We start from the raw sequence: 25444 nt of genomic DNA, 5'->3' as shown, positions 1-25444 counted from the left end.
CTTCAATAAACACAATGGCTCCCACTTCCCCTAACCTTCAAACATTTCTACAGGGTGGGTGCTAGGGGCCTCATTTTACAGGTGAGGAAGCAAGGTGAAGTGTCTGCCCAAGGCCACCAAGCTGGGGAAAAACAGGGATTCAGTTCCCATACATCACACTGCCTTCCAACACTGGGCTGGACCAAGAGCTCCCCAAACCCCAGCCAGCTCTGACTCCCTGGGGTTTCATTCGTGTGACTCTCAGGGGTCACGAGTGCAGCGTTGGCTTTACTGAGGGGAAAGGGAGGGCCGTGTGGGAAGGGGACTCTTGGCAACACCGAAGCCAAGATGAGGAAACCAAGGCCCAGGGGAGGGAGAGCTTGCTCCAAGGCTCACGCTGGAGGGCAGGGCCTGGGTCCTCACAGACAAGTCCAAGGGACACTGAGGGTCAGTCCCTGGGCCTCCTGGCTCCACCGACTGTGCATCGCACCCTCTTTCTGGAATTCTCTACGCCCTGGATGCTCAACACTGACCTTGTGTGGTCTCCTACTTCTCTGACCTCTCCTTTCCTGTCTCTTGCCCGGGGCCCTCTATACATACTGCCTCCGGATCACCGTTTCCATCTGTGGTTTCAGCCACCACCTCTTCTCAAATGCCAAACAAATCTTTATTTTCAGACCAAAAGCTCCACTGCCAGCTGGACATTCAATCCAGATGTCCCTCAGCCCCTCAAAGTCTTTATCCTCAATTGGTGGCTTCATCTCTATTCTCCACCCCAGCTGGCACCACTGCCCAGTCATTCAAGGAGGTAGAAACTCAGGCCTCGCCCCTCACCTGTCCCTCTCCTTATCTCCAGTTTTGACCAGACAGGCCATCCAATTCTACATCCGAAATCTTCCTCAGATTTGCTCCCCACTCTCCATCTCCCCTGCCACTTTCCAGGCTCTCTCTCTTTTCACTGTCTCTGTCTCTGTTTCTCTCTGTCTCTCCACCTCTGTCTCTCTCTCCTGCATCACCTCCTAGGAGGCCTCCTGACCCTGCACAACCATCCTCCATCCCAGCCATTGGAGGGAACTTTCTAAAATGCAAATCTGATCCAGTTATTGGCTTTCAGGGGGCTCCTCATTACCCTTAGGATAAAGCCCAAGCTCCTAATGTACCCAGCAAGGCTCCCCGTGACTGGGCCCCACCTGCCCTGGTCTCACCTCCTATCTATCCCTACCCTACACGCCATGTTCCTGCAACCTGGAGCCTCTATTATACCTCACACTTCCCTGGCCTCATGCCTTTGCCTCTGCTGTCCCCTTGGCTTACTCTCACGCTGTACCTTCAGCTCAAGCATCACCTCCTACAGGAAGTCCTCCCTGATTCTCATCCCCTCCAAGTTGGGGAGGTGTCCCTCTACTCTGGGCTCTCATAGAACCTTGAGTTTATCCTGGCCTCTATTGTGCTATATACGAGCCTCGGTTTCTGCCCCCACTTAACTGGGAGTTCCATGAGGGCAAAGTCCATGTCTTATTGACTTTCTGTGTGCCCAGCACCTTGTAGCGTTTATGACCATCAGTAGCAATCAATAAATGTTTGCTTAAGGGAGGCCTGATCCACAGAGCTGGTGACCTGGACAAGAACCCAGGACTCCTGACTCCCAGTCCAGTGCCCTTTTCAACTGCTCCCAATGCCAGGCTGTAATCCAACACTTTCACCTATGAACAAACCCACACATCTGGACGCCGTGTTCACTCAAAGCTCCAGCCCAGCCAACCACCAGGTGAAGGCTCTGAACAACAGCTGGCAGAGGCAATGGCTCCACCTGCCAAGACGATGCACTCAGCTCTCCCGGCTGGGGGCACGCGCAGGTGGAGAAGCGATGGCTCAGTGCGCTGGGCCTCTGCAGGAAAGCGTGGCGAGCAGCAGGCCTGGAAACTAAGCTCCATCCTGAGGTTCTGGAACTAAGAAGACCTAGAGATCCTTGATTCCTGCTGCATCCGCAGGCCTGGGAACTCTAGTTCAGGGAAGGAGAGTGAGTCTGCCCAGGTCTCTGGGTCAGACAGCAGTGAGACCAACCAGAACACCACTGCTTTCTGGAAAGAAGCAGGGAACACCTCCTTTACCAACTGAAAGCCTGCCCCCACTCTGGTTGCATTAGAGCGATGGGGGATCCGTCCAAACTGACCTGAGTGCTCACATCTCAGCAAGAGAAGCAACTCTGGACCTCGGCCCTCCCAACCCCCGCCCTCACGCCCCGTGGTCCTCAGTAAATCCTTCTCCTGGATTAAGAGAACCCATAAAACAATAGGCTGCCCAAGGCTTGGGTCTGGTTTATATGCACAGAGTAGGAAAGGGCTATTCTCTCAGAAAGCAGTGGAGAACAGCCCATTTCCACTGCTAAGAAAAGGCAGCATTGTGTTTGGAACAAAGCCTGAAAAAGCCGGCTGGGCAGGGTGGCAGCCATCTGTGGACCGCCCTGCTGAGCAAAGAGCAAACACTGTTACTGCAAAAGTGAGGGGGAGGCCAGGAGACAGGAAAAATCACCTTGGCTCCAGCAGAAACGTAACATTGAAGAGAAAAGGGACAATGGTTGCCAGGATATCCTTCTGTGGACAAGAGCTATTTGAAGAATGATGGCTCTTTTTTGTTGAAATATGTCTATTACAGGCCCGTTTCATATTTATGGTTTAGGGAGGTTTGGTTTCCCACTAGGCAATCAATCAACTTTCTTGCCCAATTGATATTCACTTCAAAAAGATGAGAAAAGGAGAGAAATAGTGGCCTCCACAAGATTCTCCCCACCCCCAAAAGACTGGTAAGAAGCAGAATATATCTGGCAGGGAAAAATCCATTTTCTTCTCAAAAAGAGTTAACCATACAGTTGAAACTGGGTCTTTTAAACAGCAACAACAAGAAGCAGTGTAGCATGCCTTGATTACACCAGGGCAAAAACAAAAAAACCAAAAAGTCAATAACAACAACAAAAAAACAGAGACAAGAGCTCCTGCAAAATGACTGTTTACAATTAAATGAAAATGCAGTTGTTGCAAAGAATATTTATGAACAGGGCTGTTCTGAAAGTCCCCAGCTGGCCAAAGGAGAAGAACATTTCAAGTGCCATCATCCTATTAAAGTCTTGGAAGTCATTTGTCTTTCATCATGAAGGTGAAAAACAAGGTCCTTGGCTTAATTATTCTCCACCAACACGGTTCTGTTTAATCTGTATGCAGGGTGTGCAGCTGAAATACAGATTTCGGCCAATTTCTTTCAGGCACAAGGCACAGACAACAAATCGCTAAGCAGAATGGCAACCTCTACTTCAAGGGAACAGAACGCCAGCTAATAAGAATCCCACCCAGATGACAATGGTCAAAGGAACTCACGACCAGAGATGCCTGGCCTGGAGGATGGAAGGGTGATTTTCACCATGCGTGACTTATGCAATGAAATGGACGCAGCTAAAGTTCATGGGGTGGGGGGAGGAGGGGTTTCACAGCACCCAGACAGATGAGGGGGGCAGAGAGCACCCCCCTGCCCCAGTTTTCAGACCAGAGCTGCTGAGACTCCGGGCCAGATTCAGCAAACGAAGGCTCCTTTGGCATCAGAACAGTTTATCTGATTCTCCCTTCTAAAACGATAAAGGAGCTGGCCTATTGACAAGCTCTGCTGCTTAATTAATTGTAAAGTCCCTTCGGGTGTGAATGCTGGCAGCAGGAGCATCTCAAGACCTGGAAATAACTGGTTTGGAAATGCTAAGGTGTTTGCAGACTCAGAGAGCAACCCCGCCTAACACAGATTCAGGTACCACATGATGGCATGCGGGTTGCTCCAGGAAGCTTGAGATAGGTTTGGAGAAAAATACGACTTTAGACCCTAGTAGCCATTCTCAGAGAGAATCATTGCCAGTCAGAGCTGGAAGGGACGTTCAGTTCTGAGAGCATCAGAATCCACTGGAGGGCTTATTACATCACAGATTTGGGGGGCTCTACCCTCTAGAGAGTCTGCTTTAGTAGGTTTAGGGTGAGACTCAAGAGTCTGTGCTCCTCACATGTTCCCAGATGCCAGCTGGTCTGTGCACCCGACTTTGAATAGTGCTGATGTAAACCAGTGGACTTCAGATCGGTTTCAGCAGAAGTCTCTTCTTCAAAGGATACTGCAATATACTAAATAGATAAAGGTGGTATTTTATTAAGGGGCTCAAATTGTATCATATACTTATTATAGTCATTCAGTGAGAACAGTAAGATGTGGTTGATGCCAAATCTTTAACTCAGAGGTTATGAGGGACATTTGCAGGTTTCTGACAGCTTCAAGATCCAGATTATTCCTGTCTTATGTTTTCCCTGCACACACAGATCAGTAGTTACAAACGGTGTTTATGTGTATATATGTGTATACATATATACACATACACACACATATGTAAATAATGTTTTTTTCAGTTTGCCTTGCACTTTCAGGATGCTCATCAGTAAAGAGAAGTAGCAGAAAGAGCTTTGTTCTGAAATCTATGCAAAATAGATTAACCTGGCACCAGACGTCACCTTGGCAGCTCTCCAAAGTGTTAGATTTGATAACTAATAGCTATGAGCATGGGTGTGGATCTTGCTTTTTCTAAAAAACAGATTAGATAAAATTATGCCTTAAAAATGAGACCCTGGGGGCTTCCCTGGTGGCGCAGTGGTTAAGAATCCGCCTGCCAGTGCAGGGGACACGGGTTTGAGCCCTAGTCCGGGAAGGATCCCACATGCTGCGGAACAACTAAGCCCGTGCGCCACAACTACCGAGCCTGTGCTCTAGAGCCCGTGAGCCACAACTACTGAGCCCATGCTCCACAACTACTGAAGCCCACGTGCCTAGAGCCCGTGCTCCGCAACAAGAGACACCACCGCAATGAGAAGCCTGTGCACCACAACGAAGAGCAGCCCCCGCTCACCACAACTAGAGAAAGCCCACACGCAACAACGAAGACCCAATGCAGCCAAAAATAAAATAAATAAATAAAATAAAATAAATTTAAAAAATGAGAGCCTGGCAAGTTACTTAATCTCTCTGAGCCCTGGTTCCCTAACAACTAATGGTACTAAAAACACCTACCTCACAAGGTTTTTGAACAGATCAAAGCAGATGAGCTCTACAAAAGGAGTTTTCAAACCATAAAGTGCACTGCTCACGTGATCCTTCTGTCCTGAAGGCAAACGTCCTCACTCCTTCAAAGCCCTGGGCTGGTTTATAAGGTACCACGGGCTTCAACCAATGGCTACAGATTAGAGCCACCAGCCCGCCCCACCCAGACCAACTGAACCAGAATCTCTGGGCTGAATGTCAGTATTTTTTAAACACTCTCCGGGGGATGCTAATGAGTAACCAAGATTATTCCGTATTTCCTCCAGAGTTCCACACAAAACCCTGCCAGGCTGCTCCCATTGCTTCTGGATGGCCACTAGCAACAAAAGAGAAAGAGAAAAAGAATATCCCTAACCAGACCCTGACTGTTTCACTGTTGTTGGCCTAAAAGGGGGGTTTTAATCACCATAGCTACTAATTCTGGAGCACCGATACATGCTGGGTGATTTACATACATTATCACTTTTAATCCTCCCTGTACCTGGGTGAGGTAGATATTATTCTTGCCCATTTTTACAATAGCTTTATTGAGATAAAATTCACACATACTGTACAGTTCACCCACGAAAAGTATACAAATTCAACAGCTTTGAGTATATTCACAAAGCTGTGCAACCATCACCACAATCAATTCTAGAACATTTTCATCACCCCCCCAAAGAAACTCCATACCCTTTAGCCATCACCCCTGACTTCTCCCATCTCCCCCAGCCCTAGGCACCAGGAAACTGGGTCTCCTTCTTGTCTCTATAGATTTGCCTATTCTGGACATTTCATATCAATGGAATCATACAATATGTGGTCATTTGTGACTGGCTTCTTTCTTTTTTTTGGCTGCGTTGGGTCTTCGTTGCTGCATGTGGGCTTTCTCTAGTTGTGGCGAGCAGGGGCTACTCTTCGTTGCGGGGCGCAGGCTTCTCATTGCGGTGGCTTCTCTTGTTGCGGAGCACGGGCTCTAGACGTGCGGGCTTCAGTAGTTGTGGGTCACGGGCTCTAGAGCACAGGCTCAGCAGTTGTGGCACACGGGCTTAGTTGCTCCATGGCATGTGCGATCTTCCCGGACCAGGGCTTGAACCCGTGTCCCCTGCATTGGCAGGTGGATTCTTAACCACTGCACCACCAGGGAAGTCCCATGACTGGCTTCTTTCACTTAATGTTTTCAAGGTTCATCCATGTTGTAGGATGTACTTTATTCCCTTTTATGGCCAAATAATATTCCATTGTATGGATATAGCACGTTTTATTTATCCATTCATCAACTGTGGGACATTTGGGTTGTTTCCACTTTTGAGATATTATGAACATTCCTGTACAACTTTCTGTGTGGACATATGTTTTAATTTCTCTTGGTCATATATATCTAGGAGTGGAATTGCTGGGTCATATGGTAACGCTATGTTTAGCCTTTTGAGGAACTGCCAGATTGTTTTCCAAAGTGTCTGCACCATTTTACATTCCCAACAGCAGTCTATGAGGATTACAACTTCTCTACATCCTTACTAATACTTGTTATTATCTGTCCTTTTTATTATAGTTATCCTAGTGGATGTGAAGTGGTATCTCATCGTGGTTTTGATTTGCATTTCTTTGATAGCTAATGATGTTGAGCATCTTTTTATGTGCTTATACTTCTTTGGAGAAATGTGCATTGAGCTACTTTGCCCATTTTTTAATTGGGCTATTTGTCTTTTTATTAGAGTTGTAATAGTTCTTTGTATATTCTAGATACAAGTCCTTTATCAGATCTATAATTTGCGAAAATTCTCATTCTGTGGATTGTCTTTTCACTTTTTGTCCTTTGAAGCACAACAGTTTTTAATTTTGATGATGTCCAATTTATTTTTTGTTGCCTGTGCTTTTGGTGTCATATCTGATCCAAGGTCACAAATATTTGTGGCTTTTTCTTCCAAGAGTTTTGTGGTTTTAGCTCTTACAGTAGGTCTTTGATCCAACTTGAGCTAATTTTTGTATATGTTTGGAGTTAGGGAGGAAGCTGAAGCTCAAATGTCTAGTAACCTCTCCAGAGCCAGACTGTTCCGATCAGCAGTCCTGCCTGGCTACATGGCTTCCAAAGAGCCAAGGTGTACTGGTGGTGGTTTGTGGTAGGGAGAAGGCAGGGAGAAGGGCCACGGAAGCAAGCCGTGGAGGAGCTTGTCACCCAAGACAGGCACAGGCACTGTACTCAGTAAAGGGGGACCCTGCAGCCAAAAAGCAGAGCACAGTCAATGAACCCCACAGTGGGCAGGACATGCACAGGCTCACGGGGTCGCTAAACCCAGAGGTGGCCCATTGACCTCACTCCAGTTATCTCTGCAGCCTACCCGAATCTGCCCCAGTGTCCTTCTAGGTCTCCGAGGTCCAAGCTCAAGTGAAGTTGTCTTATGTCTTTTGGGCACAGTTGAAGGGAAAGAGATTTGGCTGGCTCCAGAGTTGTTCAGCCAGAGAAGGACCCGTGAGGGGACTCAATTTCCCAACTCTGAGTCCATATTACCAGTGGGTCTGGGGACACCAACGTGAGATGACCAGCATTGATAGAAGAGGCCACTTCATAGGGCTGCTAAAAAAACTGAGGATTCATGAGAATCCAGCAACGCCCTTAACACCACAGGAAACAAGATAAGGGGTCACACAGGGCAGCTTAGTGGAAATCAGAGGGTTGAAGGGCCTTTTCATTCACAGTTTGTGATGGTAACTAAAACTGTGGCTGCATCTAAACTATCAATACGTAAACAGTGAGGAACAGGAAGGTCTGCTTGGTTCCCTGAAACCCAGGTCATGGGTACAACACATTGGAAAGACAAGTGCTGTCAGAACTTGCAGTGTGGTTCACTGCAAGTGGACTCCGTCCCTAGTAAAGGTGATTTACAGGTGTAATGCACTGTAGTCAAGGTTATCTTTACACACAGTAAACTTCTTCACGATGAAATTCCATGAGCATCAGTTTCTCCCTTTTGCAGATGAGGAAACTGCGCTCAAAAAGACCAGCTGACTTGTCCAAGGTCATACAGAGAGTGGGAGATGGAGCTGGATTTTGAACCCAGAAGCTTGAATCCAAGCCTAGAGCTCTTCCCAGGTCCCAGAAGCAGCCCGTCTGGTTAGAAAGCCAAGATGGTGCCCCACTCCCACGACACCTGGACACCTCCAAACACTCAGGCCACCCACCACATCCAAGGGCAAAATACCTCAAGCAAATGAAAGCCCAAGGAACAGTTTTTGAATCAATTATAAATACTAACTTGCCTGATCCACACATATGAAAAGTAATCGCAATCATGTCTTACATTTGTTGTGTACCTTATTAAGTGCCAGGCATATGTGAAGCCCTTCTTTACCTGCATTAGTTCACTTAATTATCACAGCAGCAGTAGAAGGTAGGTGCTATCATTATCCCCATCTTAAAACAGAGATCTAAGAAGGCAGCATGGACTCCTTGAACTTTTCAGAAGTGTCTGATTTCTGCTAAGAACATACTGATCCAGCCATGTCCCTACCACCACCTCTCCAAGGGACCCAGTGCTAGGACAACAGCGGGTGTGACCAACCTGTGATGTTAAATAAGAGATTTGGAACCCTTGTGAATGCTCAGGGTATGGTATCAAATAAGACTCAATACCACAGGGACCAAAGTTAAACACACACATGGTTGCCTTTAGCTATCGTTTGCCCTCAAATTACATGATTAAAGAAAAAAAAAAAGCTAACAGCTTTGGAAAATGAGCTAACAAAGTGACGGAACTAAAGTGGAAATTTAGGATTTCAAAGATGAGTTGGGAGACTCTATTCCAAGAAGGGACAGATTGGATCTCTCTGCCAAGCAAGTATGAGACAGAAAAAACGTCTGAGTCAGAGGGAAGAAGGCCAATGCTATTCCAAAGAGCCACAAATTAAAAACCAATTATGCAAGGCTTGCTAAAAAAATGTCAGTGGGCTGCCTTTATGTTTTAAATCACTAAAAACATAAGCATGCTTATGCCAACATTTACCCAGCACATCAGCTGGTTTGGGGAAACTTTTTATGTTCAGGCTAAACATGGATGAACATTTTGGTCTTTTTGGTGAGCAAACTCCTAGGGTGAGCACACCTTCCAAGACCACACTGTAGTTCATGGATTCAAAGTCCCACTTCTTCCAAAGGTGAAAGTCTTCTAAATGTTCTCTAGGGCCCCTGGAGAAGTTGGGAGATGACCAATGTGAAATCCACAAACAGCTAAGTCTCCTCTCCTGTTCTCAAGAGGATGAGGACAAGGATCTAGTCGCCACATGCAGGACGTGCTGCAGAGACAGTCCACGATGGAATGCACACACTGATTCCTCAAGGGGACACCCTCAGAAGGCTCCCTGATAGGGATCAGAAGAGCACAAGAAGTACTAACAGATAGAGTCAGGTTCCCAAATGTAGCCAAGTACTCTCTGGGCCTACTAAATACACAGATTCCCTGGACTCTGCCCTCAGAGATTCTGAGTCCATGGGCCCAAGGTTGGGTCTGGAAATCTGGATTCATAAGAAGTTTTCCAAGTGGTTTTGATGATCAACCAAGTTTGGGAATGGTTGGTTTGATTTTCATTGTGTCCTCTTGTCTTTGGCCTGAAGTCGCTTACGTTCAGAAATAGAAAAAGAAATGGACAAATGCTTGGAGGTGAGAATTGGGAGATATAGAAACCAAGGGATGGAAAGTTTAAGTGACTTGCCAAGTTCACACAGCTAATTAATGTTCAAACCAACAAGCATGTGTTAAACAGTCTACAGGCCAGGCACTGTCCACCGACTGGTGGAAGTAAAAAGGAATGGAAGATGTAGTCCCCATCCTTGGGACCTGAACACAGGACACAAACTCAAAAGCCGGCTGGTGACATAGGCATTGTGAAGCGGGCTGGGAAAGGCAACAGGAGGCGGTGGGGACTGCAGAGAAATGAGGACCACATGCCAATACAGTGAGCTCAGCTCCAGCTTCTCGTTGCATGTAAGGGTGTGGGTCTAGGGTGCCCAGATATTCTGGGTTTTTTAAAGAAGCCAAAAAGTCCACATTTCCTGGCTTTTAAATATAGCAACTCATTCAATAAAAAAAAAAAACAAAAACCCACACTGTGAGGGCCGAACAAGATTCATCTGTAGGCTGACTCCTGCCCATGGAATGACAGTTTGCAATCTCTTTCTTAAAAGGTCATCCAGACTAACCTCCCTTGAACTTGAGTCCCCTCTAAAGCACTGCAGAGTGACAGAGGGTGAGGGGTCCCATCCAGCAGGTTGTTAAGTCATTGCTTGCTCTGTGTGTGTGTATGTGTGCTTGCGCACGCACGTGCGCACACACACAAGGGCGGGGCTTCTGGCCTCCCTCCACCACTACTGGAAATGCATTCCAGGCCCAGAGGCAGGGCATGGCCACTGCAACCACTGCAGCCCACTCGGAGATGACCCACCCAGGAAGGGCCGAGATCTCCAGGACAACAGAGAGTGCTTGGTGGAGGACTCCAGCTTAAGGGGCTGCAAAAGAAAAAGTGGAGGAAGGAAGGAAAGCTCTGGAGAAAGCCAGAGAGCAAAGCTGTCTTGAAAAGGAGTATTGGAAAGGAAAGAAGAACAAAGAGAAAGAGAGAAGCATCGGCTCTAAAAATCCCATAAGCCACAATATAACATGCCCAGATTCCCTAGCCAACCCTCACAACGAGCAGTCTGGCCACTTCCCATCCACTTGGTTTCCTTAGCTTTTCTTCACGATACTGACCACTACCTGGCCTTTTATATTGTATATGAATTTGCTTATTTTTGGATATCCCCACTGCAATACACAGCCCAAGAGAAGGTGGACTTTGTCTACTTTGCTTATGGTTTAGCTCCCAGTGTCTGGCCCGGTGCTTGGCACATGGTAGGTGCTTAGCATGTATCTGTTGGACAAATGGACTGCGGGGAAGCACTTGGCACCAAAATAGTTTAACGTGATGTGACAACCCTATAATATTGGGTTGGCCAAAAAGTTCGTTCGGGTTTTTGTAACATCTCGTGGAAAATCCCGAACGAACTTTTTGGCCAACCCAATAAAAACATCAGCACAAAGCATTTTATCATTTACAAAACCCATCCTTTAACTTAATTCCTCTGATTTTCTTTTACCCAACTGCTTCATGTATTTGGACATGGCCCGAGAGGCTGCTGGCCTCTATAAGGTGGACAGCCCAAGAGCCAGCTGGGACAGAGCTGCCTGCCCAGTGGCTCGGCCCGTCCTCTCTCCGGGCGCCTGGGAGATGATATGGCTGCAGAACTGTCGGGCTCAGCGTTAATCTGGGCGTGTCATCAAAATGATGGAGGATTCTGGGGCCAGGTTCATCCCGCTTCCCCAGCCCGATAGAGTACTGATTAGAGGCCTGGAAGTCTGGCAGAGAGCACAGGAGGCAGCATAGCATAAGGTTAAAGCTTTGGCTGAAAAGTCAGACTGCCTGGCCTCACTTCGCAGCTGCGTGACCTTGGATGTCCCCAAGACTTGTTGACTGCATCCACAATGTGGGCATAACAATAACAACAGTAATAATAATGACCTCAAAAGGGTTCTCATGCGAGTTCAACAAGATGCTTCACAGAGAGCACCCAGCACTGTGCCGGGTGCACACCACTATCACAGCAGCAGCGTCTTGCCCATGCAGGGCCCAGCTCTGCCACCTTCCAGCCGTGCGACCCTGAGTGACTTGACCTCCTCCTCCCTGGACCTCAAATTTCTCTTCCTTATTTTTTTATTTATTTTTCAATTTTTTAAATTTTATTATTATTTTTTTTGGCCGTGCCGCGCGGCTTGCGGGATCTCAGTTCCCTGACCAGGGATTGAACCTGGGCCACAGCAGTGAAAGCGCTGAGTCCTAACCACTGGACCACCAGGGAATTCCCAAATTCCTCTTCTTTAAAATGGGGAGAACCAGATCACCAGGATCAGGTAAGGAATAAAAAAGACTCTACATGTTACGCCCTTAGCACAGGGCCTGCTACATATTAAACGCTTAATGAATGTGAGCTCGTATCTTATTATTCTTCAAGAAAGTTTCACTAGTCCAAAATGCCAGTGTGAAAATCCACCACAGGCAGTGTGCCATATGCAAATAAATCTTCGAGACATAAGGTTCTCCAGCTGCAAGTTTCTCTCCCAACCCCCTTTATCTTTCAGTTGCTCTCAGAATGAACCCCCCACCCATCTTGGGTCTGACCTAGAACATCGGAGGTCGGTTCCCAGTGCAGGGCTGACCTTACTCCACGCCAGCACCCGCTACACTGCAGTCTGACAGCGAGGGAGGGGACATGCAAATATGCCCTAAAAATGGCTTGTCATTTTCACAGCCTGGATGGCGTGTGTTTGTGGGTGCCTGGGAGGACAGCACGTCACTGTCAGGTACAGGGCATATGTCACCAATTTGGGGGAGGCTGTGAAATGTAAAAATACCCAATCCAAATAAAGGCCTTTTCAAAAAAAAAGAAAGAAAGAAAGAAAGAAAGAAAGCTCCTCCAGAGCCTTTTGCGGAGGGGAGAGGTGGTAACTCAGCCCCTGCCACCAGGCAGATCCCGGAGACCAAGGCACCCGGCTCCTCATCAGCCCCACAGCCTCAGTACCCCTGCTCAGCTACTGGTTTTAAATGGTTTTAAATACTATGGAATGACCCAGAAATGAATGCTTTCAAGTTCTGGGCCTGGGAAGGCAAAATAGCACAAGACCAAAGATAAGGGCTCTCCATAAAGAACACAGAGCACTAACTAAGCCAGGAAGTGCTATCCACAGCACGCTCATTGACAAAATCAATTCAGAAGAATATAATTACCGTCAACTCTCATCTTGTAATCAACCGTCTTTAGTGGGCATCTACACGGCACCTAATCCAGGTATCTCCAGCACAAATGTCTACAGTAGGGGCCGCGCGGTCCAAGGTAAATGAAGGCAGCCGGTGGCAACAAAAGCAAAACTGACAGCGTAAGCAAAATCGAGAGTAACAGGGAGGCGCCGGGCCCGTGGGAGACTGGAGAGAGCAAAGAAGTGAAGCGGGTCCCCCGCTCCTGGCAGCTGTGGCCGTGCCAGAACAGGGCACGGTGTGGCCAGATCTTCCCACTTTGTAATCAAAGATTAAAATCCAAATTTTCAAGTGAAATGTTGCTTCCAGCTTCTTTTAAAACACTGCTCAGGCCAAACAAAACACACCTGAGAGCCACATCTGGCCCGCCCCCCGCCCCCCACCAGCCGAGCTCCCCAGCCGCCCTTCTGTGCAATTTTTATGGTACTTATGGGGAGAGGGAGGGCAGAGCAGGAATGGCATTAAAATACCCAACTTCCCCCTGCCGGTACCCAGACAACTTTCTCCACTAAGAGTCCCCCTTTCTGGGACGTCCAGCCCTGTGAGCTCCATCCTACGGGATGAGCCCCCATCCGGGCGCACCTCTGTCTGTGAATGCTCCCTCCCCGCAGGGCAGCCCAGCACCTGACGCTCAGCTGCCTCCCCCCAGGCCTCTGGCCCAGCCGCCTCTCCAGCTCCCACCACCGGCTCCTTCTCCCTTCCAGGCGGGCAGCTGCTCTGTCCAGCCTCTGAAGAAGTGGCCGTGCTGGGGACCTCACTGGGGCAGGCCTTTGGACAAATCGCCAGCCCCGGGGAAGTGACCGGGGGCGTGCCCAGCACTGATGCTCACCCACACTGGGGACTTCTGCTTCTCCCCGGTCCCCAGGGAAAAGCTACTCTTCTACAAGTAAGGCTCATGAGCACTGCAGCTCCAAGGGACCCGAGGAGGGCGTGCTCCACGTGTGGGTCCTCTGCAAACATCAGCTAAGGCAGATGATACCAGGCGACCGAGGCCAAGTCCAGCTCTGGCAGCAGCTTGGGAAGGGAGCCCGCACCACCCCTCCTCCAAGTTCCTGCTTTCAGCTCCAGCCTGGGGCCAAGAGCAATAGAGACAATGATGTGACGAATGATAACAATTTTTAAAGCTAACCCAATATTGGCATTGCCTTATATACTTTTCAAAGCATGTGCACATTCCCATTATCTCCCCTGACCCCACCCCCAGCACCCCAGAGAGATGGCCAAATGTTTAGTCAATACTTTTATTATTAATCACTCTTCCCTTGCCCCTCAAAGAACCAGAGGCAGGTTCGGCACCCTGCCCTAGCCCAGGGCTTCTCAAACGCTAACATGGCGGTGAATTCCCCAGGGGAGCTTGTTAAAACACAGATTCGGATTCAGACCGTCTGGGGTGGGGCCTGAGATCCTGCACTTCTAACAACCTCAGGATGTTACTGACATGGATGCTACTGGTCCTCAGATCCCATGTTAAACAGCAAGGCTTAGGTCACATGGTGAGTTTAGGGCTAGACCTAGGACACTAATCCAGGCGTCCTACCCTCCCCCCAGGATCCTGCCCTGGTGGAACAAGGCTCGCTCACCTCACTCTTCACGGGTTGGGGCCTCTTGCCCAGTTTCACCTCCAGGAAGTGCAAAGGGGCAATCATGGCCCCAATGTTGCGGATGTCGGCGTATTTCAGCTCCTCTGCAGTCAGAGCCGAGCTGGGGAGTCCGGTCAGGGGGCCGAGCCCTGGCAGAGAGCCCGCAGTCATGGAAGGGTCTGGGATCTGCCCAGGCATCATAGCAGGAGGAACGGCAGTCCAGCCTGGAGTGGACAGGAGAAGAGCAGGACGGGCACAGTCAGCCGGGTGAGAGGTTCCATGAGGGGTTTAAGTCCCTGTGTCCTACCAGGACCCCACCCTTTCTTTCACCAATGTCCCCCTAAACCCCTTCCCCACCTTAAGGTGCTCTTCCTGCCCTTAAGTCCATTCTGTTATTGAGGGAAACTTGATCAGTTAATTCACACCAAGGTTATTGTTGGCACTTAGGCAATGCTTAACCCAATCATAGGCCACATTGATTCAGCATTTGCTACGGGCTGGGCACTGCAGTAATCCTTCCATCAGTCCCATAAGACTGGGTCAGAGGCCATGACATGGAGTAAGAAGCCAAGGCTTAGAAGGAGAACTCGCTCCAGACTGTACACAGTTAAAACCGGAGGAGCTGGATTTAGACTGCAACACACTGCCTCCGAAGAGAATGGATCAGAACGGAGGCATCTCAAGCACCTTTGCACCTGTTTAAGAGGGAGCTATTTTGGGGCTGTCATGGTGCTTCGCCTCAAATCACACATCCCATTCTGCATACTTGTTAAGACACCCTGAATACGAGATGAAGCAGATCTAAATTAACAGTGAATGTGTATGTGAGTGTGTGCATCTGGCATCTATGAGGAAGAGACTGAGGCACAGGAGATGGAATTAATTAGCATGTGCTTCCCCAGTGGAGCCCAGTACGAGAAAAGTCCTCCACGGGCTCTTCACTTTCAAAGCAAACACATATTCCAGTTCCACCAGACCCAGAAGGTTTGCAAAGGAAGACAGATTCAGGCATGAAAGAAAGACATAAATTAGACAGGTCAACACTAAGGGAATTCTTTTTCCTTCTTTTCACTGGGGGAAGCTCATGGGTAAGAAACTATCCCTTCAAGGCACAGATGGCAGGAAAGAAAGCTTGTCTGTTAATAAAGCCAGACTTTCTGGCCACTTACAGGGCTCCTACCTATCCATCCATCCATCCATCCTATTGTCAACCACCTACTATGAGCCAAGAGGCACTGAGAACACTAGAGAGGTCAGTTGTACACAGTCTTGGCTTCTAAACAGCCTTGTAAGTAGAATTTCAGTACAAAACTGCCTCTGGATTCTAGCCCTAAGAAAAAAAAATCATTTCTCGGGCTTCCCTGGTGGCGCAGTGGTTTAAGAATCCACCTGCCAATGCAGGAGACACAAGTTCGAGCCCTGGTCCGGGAAGATCCCACATGCCGCGGAGCAGCTAAGCTCGTGACCCACAACTACTGAGCCCGTGTGCCACAACTATTGAGTTCACATGCTGCAACTACTGAAGCCCGTGAGCCTAGAGCCTGTGCTCCACAACAAGAGAAGCCACCACAGTGAGAAGCACGCGCACCGCAATGAAGAGTAGCCCCTGCTCGCCGCAAATAGAGAAAGCCCGCGTGCGGCAACGAAGACCCAACGCAGCCAAAAATTAAAAAAAAAAAAAAATCATTTCTCCCCCTTCCCGCCTCTCTGCACAGGGCTATAAAATTAAAACTTCATCTGTCTTGGAAATCCTGGGGGAGAAGCTTTGACCTATCTTTCTATCTTCACTCTCTCTTCCCATAGAGAGGGGTGTATTTGGCAAGACAGGGAAGATGTGATATCTGTCAGACCACTTTCAGTGAGAAAGTCACTCCCTCCACCCTCTGGAGCCAGGCCTGCAATGCAGAGAGGGCTGCAGCTGCCACGCCAGGAGGCTGCTCTGGGGCATGGTGGATGAGCTACATGTCTCCCCGGAACTCCTCCAGGGAGAATAAGAAAGGGGCTCACTCCTCTGTGGCAAAATGATGCCTGGACCCAGCCATGTGGATATTTGGCAGGCGGTGGGGGGGGCGGAGGGGGGGGCGGAGGGGGGCGATTTCAGGCTACCTGAGCCAAACTGACAAAGGAAACTCATATCTCCTCCTCAGAAGAGGGAAAAAAACCTACAAAACTCCCCCTTCTAGACCTGAACTGATGCTACAAGAAGTCAGCAACCCCAGGAAGGATGTTTAACTGAGCTAGTCAAAATGGACAGGAGATGGGAAGCTTGAAAATGTCCTATGCCTGGTGTTTCAGCTGGACACAAACCCCTACCAGGGGAGAGAGGCACCACACCTCAGGTATGGAGCAAAGCAAAAATATAGTGCAAAATCCCCTCCTTGGTCAGAAGCCCCAGAACCTCCCGATACTGTAAGGACCCATTCATGTGTGGCAAAATGTGCCATGTGGCCACTTAGCGAGTGGAGGAGCGATTTCAAGGGGTGAGTAATGCAACATTTCTGGCAGAGAAAGGATAATCAACAAATACTTGTCGAATGAATGAATGAATGAACGAAGAAACGAATGATAAATTCATGGCGGAGCAAAATTCAGTGAGTAGGGTAAGGATCTGTCTCTGGAAGTTTATATGCTCGTTATCCACCTCCAGATTATTCGTTCCCACGGTAGACCCCAAGAAAAATCCTCCAGAGGCTTCTGTATGTTTCCCCGCCAGAGCCATCTCAGGAGATGGAAGCCAGACCCCACTCTGTTCCGGGAATGATAGGCTCGGCTTGCAGCTTCTGTTTATTTTCATACAGAAGGTATAAATGAGATACTAACAAATGATCCCAAAATATAATGAATTCTCTGCTACTGTGAGAACCCCCCTGCTAGAGGGAGCACCCACTGGGAGCTGCAGCCCCATGAATTCTTACCATTCCTGCTCCCCTGTGAACCTGCCCCAGTGACAAGCCTCACCCAGGGAATTAGGCTCCAGGTTTTCCTTTGCAGAAGCAAAAAATCCCCCTCTCCTGCCTTTCCTCTCAAGGGTGCCCCTACCTGCTCAGATACAAACCACGAAGTCCTTAACACATGCCATTCCTAGGAGACAACCACAACAGCTGACATTCACCAGCTAGAAGTCATCCTAAAGGGCTCCGGGCGTGGGGGGCAGAAGACGGAGGCACTAGAGCAGCTGCCTTTCACAATCGGATCCCCATTAACTGGAAAGAGCTGACTGATGAGCCAAGGCTGAAAGGCAACTTGGGTGATTTGAAAAATAAAACAATTTGATGTGATTTAGGGATCTATAAAAGGGGGGGGGGGGCGGGTGGCAGGGAACCAATAACAGCCAGGAGGAATTTACCCACTTCAAGTAAGACAGAGGAAAGATGACAAGAGGTGAAATCATCTCCCAAACTGGTTGTTCCATACGGAAACAGTTTAGTGGGAGAAGGAGAAGTACACACTAAAAGTTTTAAGGGAAGAACCCAGAGTTTCTTCCCTCTGGGGCCCAGAAGTCCATAAGGAAGATAAACACCTTCCATGTCTCCATTAGTAACTGGGATGCATAAATAAAGAGCAAACGCTGTACACTGGCAGAAGACCCATACTGGCAAATAGCGCCTGTGCTTCAAAAGACAGGCCTAGAATCCAAAAAGACTTTGGCACCCCAATGTTCATTGCAGCACTATGTACCATAGCCAGGTCATGGAAGCAACCTAAATGCCCACAACAGACGAATGGATAAAGAAGATGTGGTACATATATACAATGGACTATTACTCAGCCATAAAAAGGAATGAAATTGGGTCATTTGTAGAGATGTGGATGGACCTAGAGACTGTCATACAGAGTGAAGGAAGTCAGAAAAAGAAAAACAAATATTGTATATTAACGCATATATGTGGAATCTAGAAAAATGGTACAGGTGAACCGGTTTGCAAAGCAGAAATAGAGACACAGATGTAGAGAACAAACGAATGGACACCAAGGGGGGAAAGCGGGGAGGGGGGTGGTGGTGGGATGATTTGGGAGATTGGGATTGACATATATATACTAATATGTATATAATAGATAACTAATAAGAACCTGCTGTATAAAAATATAAAAATAAATTTAAATAAATAAATAATAAATTCAAAAAAAAGACTTTGGCAATTCAGGACACTGACCAGGAACAACTTGGAAAATAGCCAATGAAGAAAAACTGGGTAATGCACAGATCAAAGATGAGACTGACAAGCAAGGCATGAGTAAGACAGAAGGCATTCTGGAGGTCACAGTGGACCCTAAGCTGCTGTTGAGCCTAAGATTTGGGGTGGTTTGATGCAGCTTCCTGAGAGGCAGCTTGAAAGAAACAGGGACCAGGTGGATCCAAGGGAAAAGAACCTAAAGAAAAAATCTGATATCTGTATCTCTCTATCCTGACTTCCTCAGGGACTTGTAGGCACACGATTTGGGATGCTGCCTTGTACAAGTAGAAAAAAAGTCACAAAACACTTCAAGTCCAGAAAATGGGCCCTATTGGGAGATATTAAGATGAAGTCATTTCAGCCAAAAGAATGAAGAGATAACTTAAAAACTTAAGTTTTTCCCTCTTATTTTCTTCTCTTGTTTACTGTACGTAAATCTGTAAGATATTATCATATTCTTTAATGGGAGTATCTATAAATAAACAATAGTCTTGCTTTGACGTGTCAAAACTGTAAAAGGCTACTCATATTAGAAAGTGCCCAGTAATTGGCATCTTCATCTAGAATGGCAAAGATAGATTTTTTTTTAAAGACAGATCAAGAGAAAGTTAGGATCTGCATCATGAACTTTCTGTCCATAGGAAAAAAAGTTTAAGGAAGGCTCTAAAATCCCTGGGTCTCTCTGAGAAGGTTTGCTCCCCTCCAGGCAAACAGCTGGCCTGGACTGGCATCAGGAGCCAGGAATGGGTATGCAAATGAGTGCAGATAGGCTAAGGCTGCAAGGCTTGGTGCTAAAAGAAAGTGGAGGTGAGTGAGGGCAGGTCAAGGAGCAAGGGAGTTCATAGGGTCAGGCCCCAGGAGCACTAGTGGGGTTGGAAGTCAAGAGCAAGTAACTGGCAACTGAAATCAACGGGTGGGAGGTCTTGGGAGCTGGAGCCTGGGAGGATTCCCAGGAGGAAGATGTGGAGGGCAGAAGTCCATGGCAGGGGCTGGGGGGCAGAGAGGGCAGAAAGGTGCCAGACCAGTCATCACAGAGCATAGTACTAACCATCATGAATCTTGGAAAATTAAACACCAAATCTGTTCTTGGAGCTAAGGAATCACCTGGGATGACCTCTCTCCTGGAATCTGAAATGATGCAGGTCAACCAGCTTCCAAAAGACAAGGAGATCCAGGAGGCAGGGAGCAAAAGGATGGTGAAAGCTCCAAGATGGAGAAAAGGGCAAGCAGCAAAAGACCATCTCCGATGGCTGGCTCAGCTCTGCAGGCAGAACAGTGAGGCAGGTTAAAGTGGAAACTCCGGAGCCAGATCATCTGAGTGTGAATCCTAGCTCTGCCCCTACTAGCTGTGTGACCTTGGGCAAGTTCCTGAGACTCTCTGTGCCTCACTTTCCTCAGCTGCAAAATGGGACTAATAACACTATTTGCCCTGTAAGGCTGAGAAGAAGATTAAATTCATTAATACTTGGAAAGCACCTGGAACAGCACCTGCACTTGGTGAGTGTGAAGTCAGTGTAGCTTCAAGGGCCTTCCTTCCTGGAGCAACACCAGTGCTTGATGACCCCTCAAGGTCCCTCCTGCACAGTTCCCAGTTCCCATCTAACACGGATCTCCCGTTCCTATGGCCATGAGGAGGATCCCGGAGGATTCTCTGGGGATCCAGCCCAGAGAATTCTCTGCTTTCCCACTTTCCAACCCTAAATCTCAAGGAGGCAGGACCATCCTGCAACTAGGCAGTTATTGCAGAATAGAAACAACAGGTGGCAGATCAGGGCTGGGTACAAAGGTGCGGAAATGAGACCCAGCACCTGCCCTCTGCCTCAGTTTCTCCTAAGTGCTCCTCCATCTCACAGGCCAGAACACAACTGCATAGATCACTGGCAACAGGGCACTCCCAGCTGGCTGGGTTTCCATGCCCGCCTCCAGAAGCAGAGCGCCAGCATCTCCTGTGTCCTTCAATCCACTGTAACCCTGCACTGCTTAGAAGGAGTCACTCCTCAGATCTTCATAAGAGAATGCGAGGTGGTGGGTGTCAGGAGAAGCCACCGACACAGTCTGATCCCTGCATAGCCATCCCAGCCATAGAAGAAACTGGAACCTCTCCCCAAGAAAGGTTCTTCCCTGGAGACCAGGGAAATGCTTTTGACAAGCCCTGCCTGTAAACACAGCTTTCTCCCCTGCCTAATGTAGGTGCTCAATAAAAACACAGTAAGTCATTTCTGCCAGGATCCTTATCCTGAGCAGTGAGAATAAGCTGGGAAAGAACTGCCAGTGGGCCAGACTTCTAGACTCTCTTCCCACCTCACCCCATCTCTGTTCCTTGGTGCCAGGAGTTCATAGCATCATACGTAATACAGACACACACACAGAATGTGACCGATCCTTTGGCCCTTTTTAAAAAATATGCCATTGACCAGTTAAAGCTTTGGAAATGGAGCTCCACAAATGGAATCCCAAGGGCTGCAGCAAGAAAACAGACTGAAAAAAACCCAGAACGGTGGGCTCTGGCCGGGCCTCCCACAGCGATGAGTGTAAAGAAACACAGGCTGAAAATTCCAACCGGGGGTCGCTAACGCGTTTGTCTCTGCTGAGCTTTGGGAGGCCAAACCATACACACGCACAAGAGCAAGCGCGCGCACACACGTATGTGCACGCACACACAGGCGCACGGAGCTTGGCAGCCCGTAAGTTCCAGAGCTGGTAACACAAGCCACAGAACCGACTGCCAAGACAAGCAACAGAATGAGCCAGGCCCAGTTTCATTGGCCACCATACACTGCATATGGCCCAGGACGCAGCCAACACAGCGTTCTCACCCTCCTCAAAGGCATAGGAGACCCTCTGTTTTCAAACACACCTCCACAGAGCCTTAATTAAAGGAAAATGGAAAAATAATGTGCCCGCTGCTCTCCCCCTGCCTATATAGGTATGCACACACACATACCCATATACACTCACTCTATTTTTCTCTTCCTCTCATTTCGGTTTCTAACATAATTCATTCACATGGAAAAAAAGCAAACTGCATCCTGCAGCAGAAAAGCAGAAAAGAATGTAGCTTGCCCTCAGCCCTGGCTCTGATCGCTCAAGTTGAGCTGGGGCTGAATGAATACAAAGCAGGCCAACCTAGAGTCTGCATTGGCCCCTTTCTTCCGGAACAGAGCTGGAAACAGAGACACTTGTGCGAGGGACAGTCGCAACACCAGCAGCCCCACGACAAACAAGGCCTGGAGAGCCTAGCCCTTCTCAGCCTTCTGCCGAGTTTTCTGCAGGTTGGAAAAGATGCCCACACATCCTGCAAACAGGTTGGGGAGGCAACGACAGACGCTGGTGGCTGCAAAAACCAGGCGGCGAGTGAGGGAGAGATCCTTGTCCAGATTCTTCCTTAGGGGACACCGTTACCAGTTATCAACACATCTCCTTGGAGGTGGCTGCAGCCCACCCAGGAGAAAAGTCAGAAGCCTCCACATCCATGCCTTCCAGCTGCCCTTCAGATCTCACAGCGCCCAGCTCTTCAGGAAAATTCTGGAGCTGCCTGCAACTCTGAACCAAAGCCAAAGTAGAAGGGGAACAGAAGAGTCTTTGAGAAATCCGTCCTCCCTGTTTTAAACATGGCAAAACCTTAACCAGCCAGAGGCACGAGAATAGATCTTGCTTCTCTTCCCCGGTCGTCAGGTTTATATAAAATCAGAGCCATGCTCACACCTGATACCTAGTTAAACTCTCCCCTAGAAACCTGCAACGGAAGATAAGGCGTCCATCCAAACTGCAGCCAGATTGGCTGGAAAGATGAAAACAGTGGGAGGTGTTTTAAAAAACCCTCAGGGAAGGGAGGTTGGGGGGAAGGGAGATAACATGTGAACACAGTTCACTGCAAGGCCTTAAAGGACAAGCAGGCACCCAAGCGTGGTTCAAAGCTTCAGTTTCTCACAGTTCCTCAAACTAAGACCCTGAGGAGTCCACGAAGATTTGAACCTGGGAACACACACCCACACAGCCTGCAAGCCCTTTTTAGAGAGGCAGACCTGAGCCCAGCTGCCCTGAGCACATGTGGTCAGGCCACAGCCCAATGCCCTGGATGCGCCGGGAAGTGGGGGGGAGAGGCCCAGTGCAAGGGTCAGGCAATTTTGCTACGGGCGCTGACCCGAGGGGTCAGTTGAGCTCCTCTTTTACCAGCCTCTCCATCTCCAGCCGCAGGGATGGCCCATCCATCCCTGCAGAGGTGCGGAGGCCTCCCTGTCCCCCCTACCCCACCACTGACCCAGGCAAAACCTGGGTCTGCAACCGCAGGGTCAGGGATCCACAGCCGCTCAGGCTCCTTTTGGTGGTGGGGGCGGGGGGGCAGAAGACAGCCGTCTGAACTGGGCTGGGCCGGAGAGGAGGGGCTGGTTACCTAGAGGAGCCGGCTGGCCTCCTTATGTAACCTGGCTTGGGAGCTGGGGGAGACCAAAGGGGACTCGGCCACCCCGAGACCCCCTCCCAGAGGGGGAATCCCGGAGCAATGGCCCTGAGAGAAGCCCTCTTCATTGTATGGAGAGCCACAGCCCTTCTCAGTGCCTTCCTCCAGGTCCTCAGGGGGCCGTGCTTCCTCCCTGCGACGGGGGTGGGGCGGGCACGACTTGCCAGCAGGTCCCTGTCATCCCTCCACCACCAGCACCCTGCACTTCCCTGGCCTTTCACCCTCCATCTCCACCCCCGGGCAGTTTTCTCCCCCACTCACCCGCCTTCCCCGCCGCGCAAGGAGAGCACCTCCCTGCAAACGGACTGGGGAGGAGAGCACGGGAGGGAAACGGAGAGAGCGCCTCGGCTGCCCCGGGAGCGGACGGAGCCTCCCGTCCCAGGGTGGGAACCAAAGGGAAGCCACCGGCTCGCGGACCCTTGGCGGGAGGGGCCCGGACTGCAGCGTCCCCCTCCGGGGCAGCGCGGGGTCCCGGGGCTGCGGGAGCCTCCCCGCGGGGCTCGGGTTTCGGGGCCCGGCGCTCTCCGCCCGCGCGGGGGCGGCAGTCCCAGGTGCCCGCGGCCAGCGCGCCCCACCCAGCCCGGCCCGGCGTCCCCAGCGCGCGCCCTCGCACCCACCGAGCAGAAGCCGCGGGCGGAGGCAGCGCCCCCGGGACCGGGACCCGGCTGCAGGCGCCGTGCCCGTTCAGCGCCGCTGCCGCCCGGCCGCGGAGCTCCGCCCGGTGCCCAGGCCCGTCCCGGCCCGGGAGCCGCCGCGGCGCCAGCCCCGCCGCCGCTGCAGCGTCCGCCGCCGCCAGCGCCCCCCCGTCGCGGCCGCCGAACGTCCCTCCCGCAGGCTGTGGCGGGCGGCGGGACGGGTTGCATCAGCCCCGGCTATATAGCGGCCCCTGGGCGGCGGGGAGGGGTCGGGAATGCGGAACCGGCCGAGCTGCCAGCTCCAGACGTCAGAGGGGGACGGAGAGGAAGGGAAGGAGGGGACAGGGGAGGAGGGGGGGTGTGGATCCGGCGCTTCACACCCACTGACCTTCACCTTCCCCGCCGCATTTCGCGCCCTCCTCCCGCGGCTCCTCGCGGTCCGCTCCACGCGGGGGCGGCCCCGGCCCCGCAGCAGCGGCCCTGACTCCATCGCGGCCCCCGGCTCTCCCAGCCGGCGGTGCAGGAGCGCGCGAGGAAGCAGGACGCGGAGGGCGGTTATGTAAGAGCATCCCCAGCGCACAGCCGCCCGGCTTCCACCCCGAGACACAGCTCGGGCCGAGAGCAATGAGAAGGTGGCGGCCGGACAAGTCAAAAGGCCCTGGAAGCAGACGTAGCCTGTGTTGAACCATCTTCCTCAGTCCTTAGCTCTTTTTTCCCAAACCGAGAGAGAGAGAGAGAGAGAGAGAGAGAGAGAGAGAGAGAGAGAGAGAGAGAGGATTTCAACACATTTTCATCCTTGGACACTTCAGCACTGAGTGAGGAAATGATCTCGCAAGCCTGTTTCGTTTTTCTGGGCAGAAGGATGGGCAGAGGATCAAGGCGTTTGGGTGCCTCTCCGCCCGCCTACTAGCCCACCTGGCCATCACAGCTGCCCTTAAGCCCTGGGGTGGTTCACTGCAAGAGACCTGCCCTCCTTGGACTGCAGCCTGAGCCCCCCACCCCTTTCCCTTTCCCCGTGGCTTGCACAGTTTGACCCCTGGGCTTTTTATCACACTCCAGCAGGCTTCTCCTTTCCGCTCACGGACGCGCGGGCGGACACCCGTGTGAGCAGCCGCCGCCCTCAGCCCACCCCGAATGGCCTTCTTTCCCTTTACAACTTCCATTGCCAACTGAACTCCTACCTTTCATCCTCCTAAGCGTGGCAGATGGTTAAGGGTGACTCCAGAGGAAATGCGTCCTCCACGGTGCCTTCAGTATGTAAAGGCACAGAGACACCGAGCCCTCAAGCACACATGTGGCACCTGAGACGTTGGCATTCTGGTTTGCATCTCCTTCCTCCAGACCCCCTGGTTGCTCAGCCAACCCCCTGCCTTTCTGCCTCAGCCAGGGAGGAGTGACAGTGTTTATATTCAGTGACCTTCAGCCTCCTTCTCAGAGTGATGTCAGATCATCACCCATAGAAGAAAGGAAGTGAAAGAAAAAGTTCATGCCTTCTTGGAGTGCAGATGCTCAGAGAGAAAGAAACAACCAGCCTTGAGACCGATGGAAGCAAGTGAGTAGAGCCCAGTGAGCAGGTCTGTTCAATTTGAGGACAGTGAGCTCCTATTCTTATTGCCCCAGTGCAGGGAAATCTTCCTGGATCAGAGGACTGGTCTTATAGAGGGAAAGACAGAGCAGGTCCCA

General features: G+C 50.2%; 1 protein-coding gene and 1 non-coding gene across 5 annotated transcripts in view; both read right to left on the bottom strand.

Moving 5' to 3' along the window:
* Positions 1 to 25110, bottom strand: part of JDP2 (Jun dimerization protein 2) — a 41188-nt gene extending 16078 nt beyond the window's left edge. The window contains exons 1-3 of one of the 4 annotated variants that reach the window (XM_061182744.1): positions 24943 to 25110; positions 24150 to 24468; positions 14493 to 14716 (exon numbers count right to left, since the gene is read on the bottom strand). In XM_061182744.1, the coding sequence (XP_061038727.1) occupies positions 14493 to 14716; positions 24150 to 24450 (525 nt within the window). In that variant the 5' untranslated portion in view covers positions 24451 to 24468; positions 24943 to 25110. Of the gene's footprint in view, positions 1 to 14492; positions 14717 to 23743; positions 24017 to 24149; positions 24469 to 24942 lie in introns of those variants that run through there. The other 3 variants (XM_061182743.1, XM_061182745.1, XM_061182746.1) reach the window with 3 other exon arrangements.
* Positions 11888 to 11959, bottom strand: TRNAE-UUC (transfer RNA glutamic acid (anticodon UUC)). The gene has a single exon. It is a non-coding gene; the product is annotated as a tRNA-Glu (tRNA).
* Positions 25111 to 25444: the final 334 nt, after the last annotated feature.

The sequence above is a fragment of the Eubalaena glacialis genome, chromosome 2, assembly GCF_028564815.1.
Source record: "Eubalaena glacialis isolate mEubGla1 chromosome 2, mEubGla1.1.hap2.+ XY, whole genome shotgun sequence".
NCBI classification, from domain to species: Eukaryota; Metazoa; Chordata; class Mammalia; order Artiodactyla; family Balaenidae; genus Eubalaena; species Eubalaena glacialis.
This window is presented reverse-complemented; position numbering and strand designations above follow the sequence as displayed.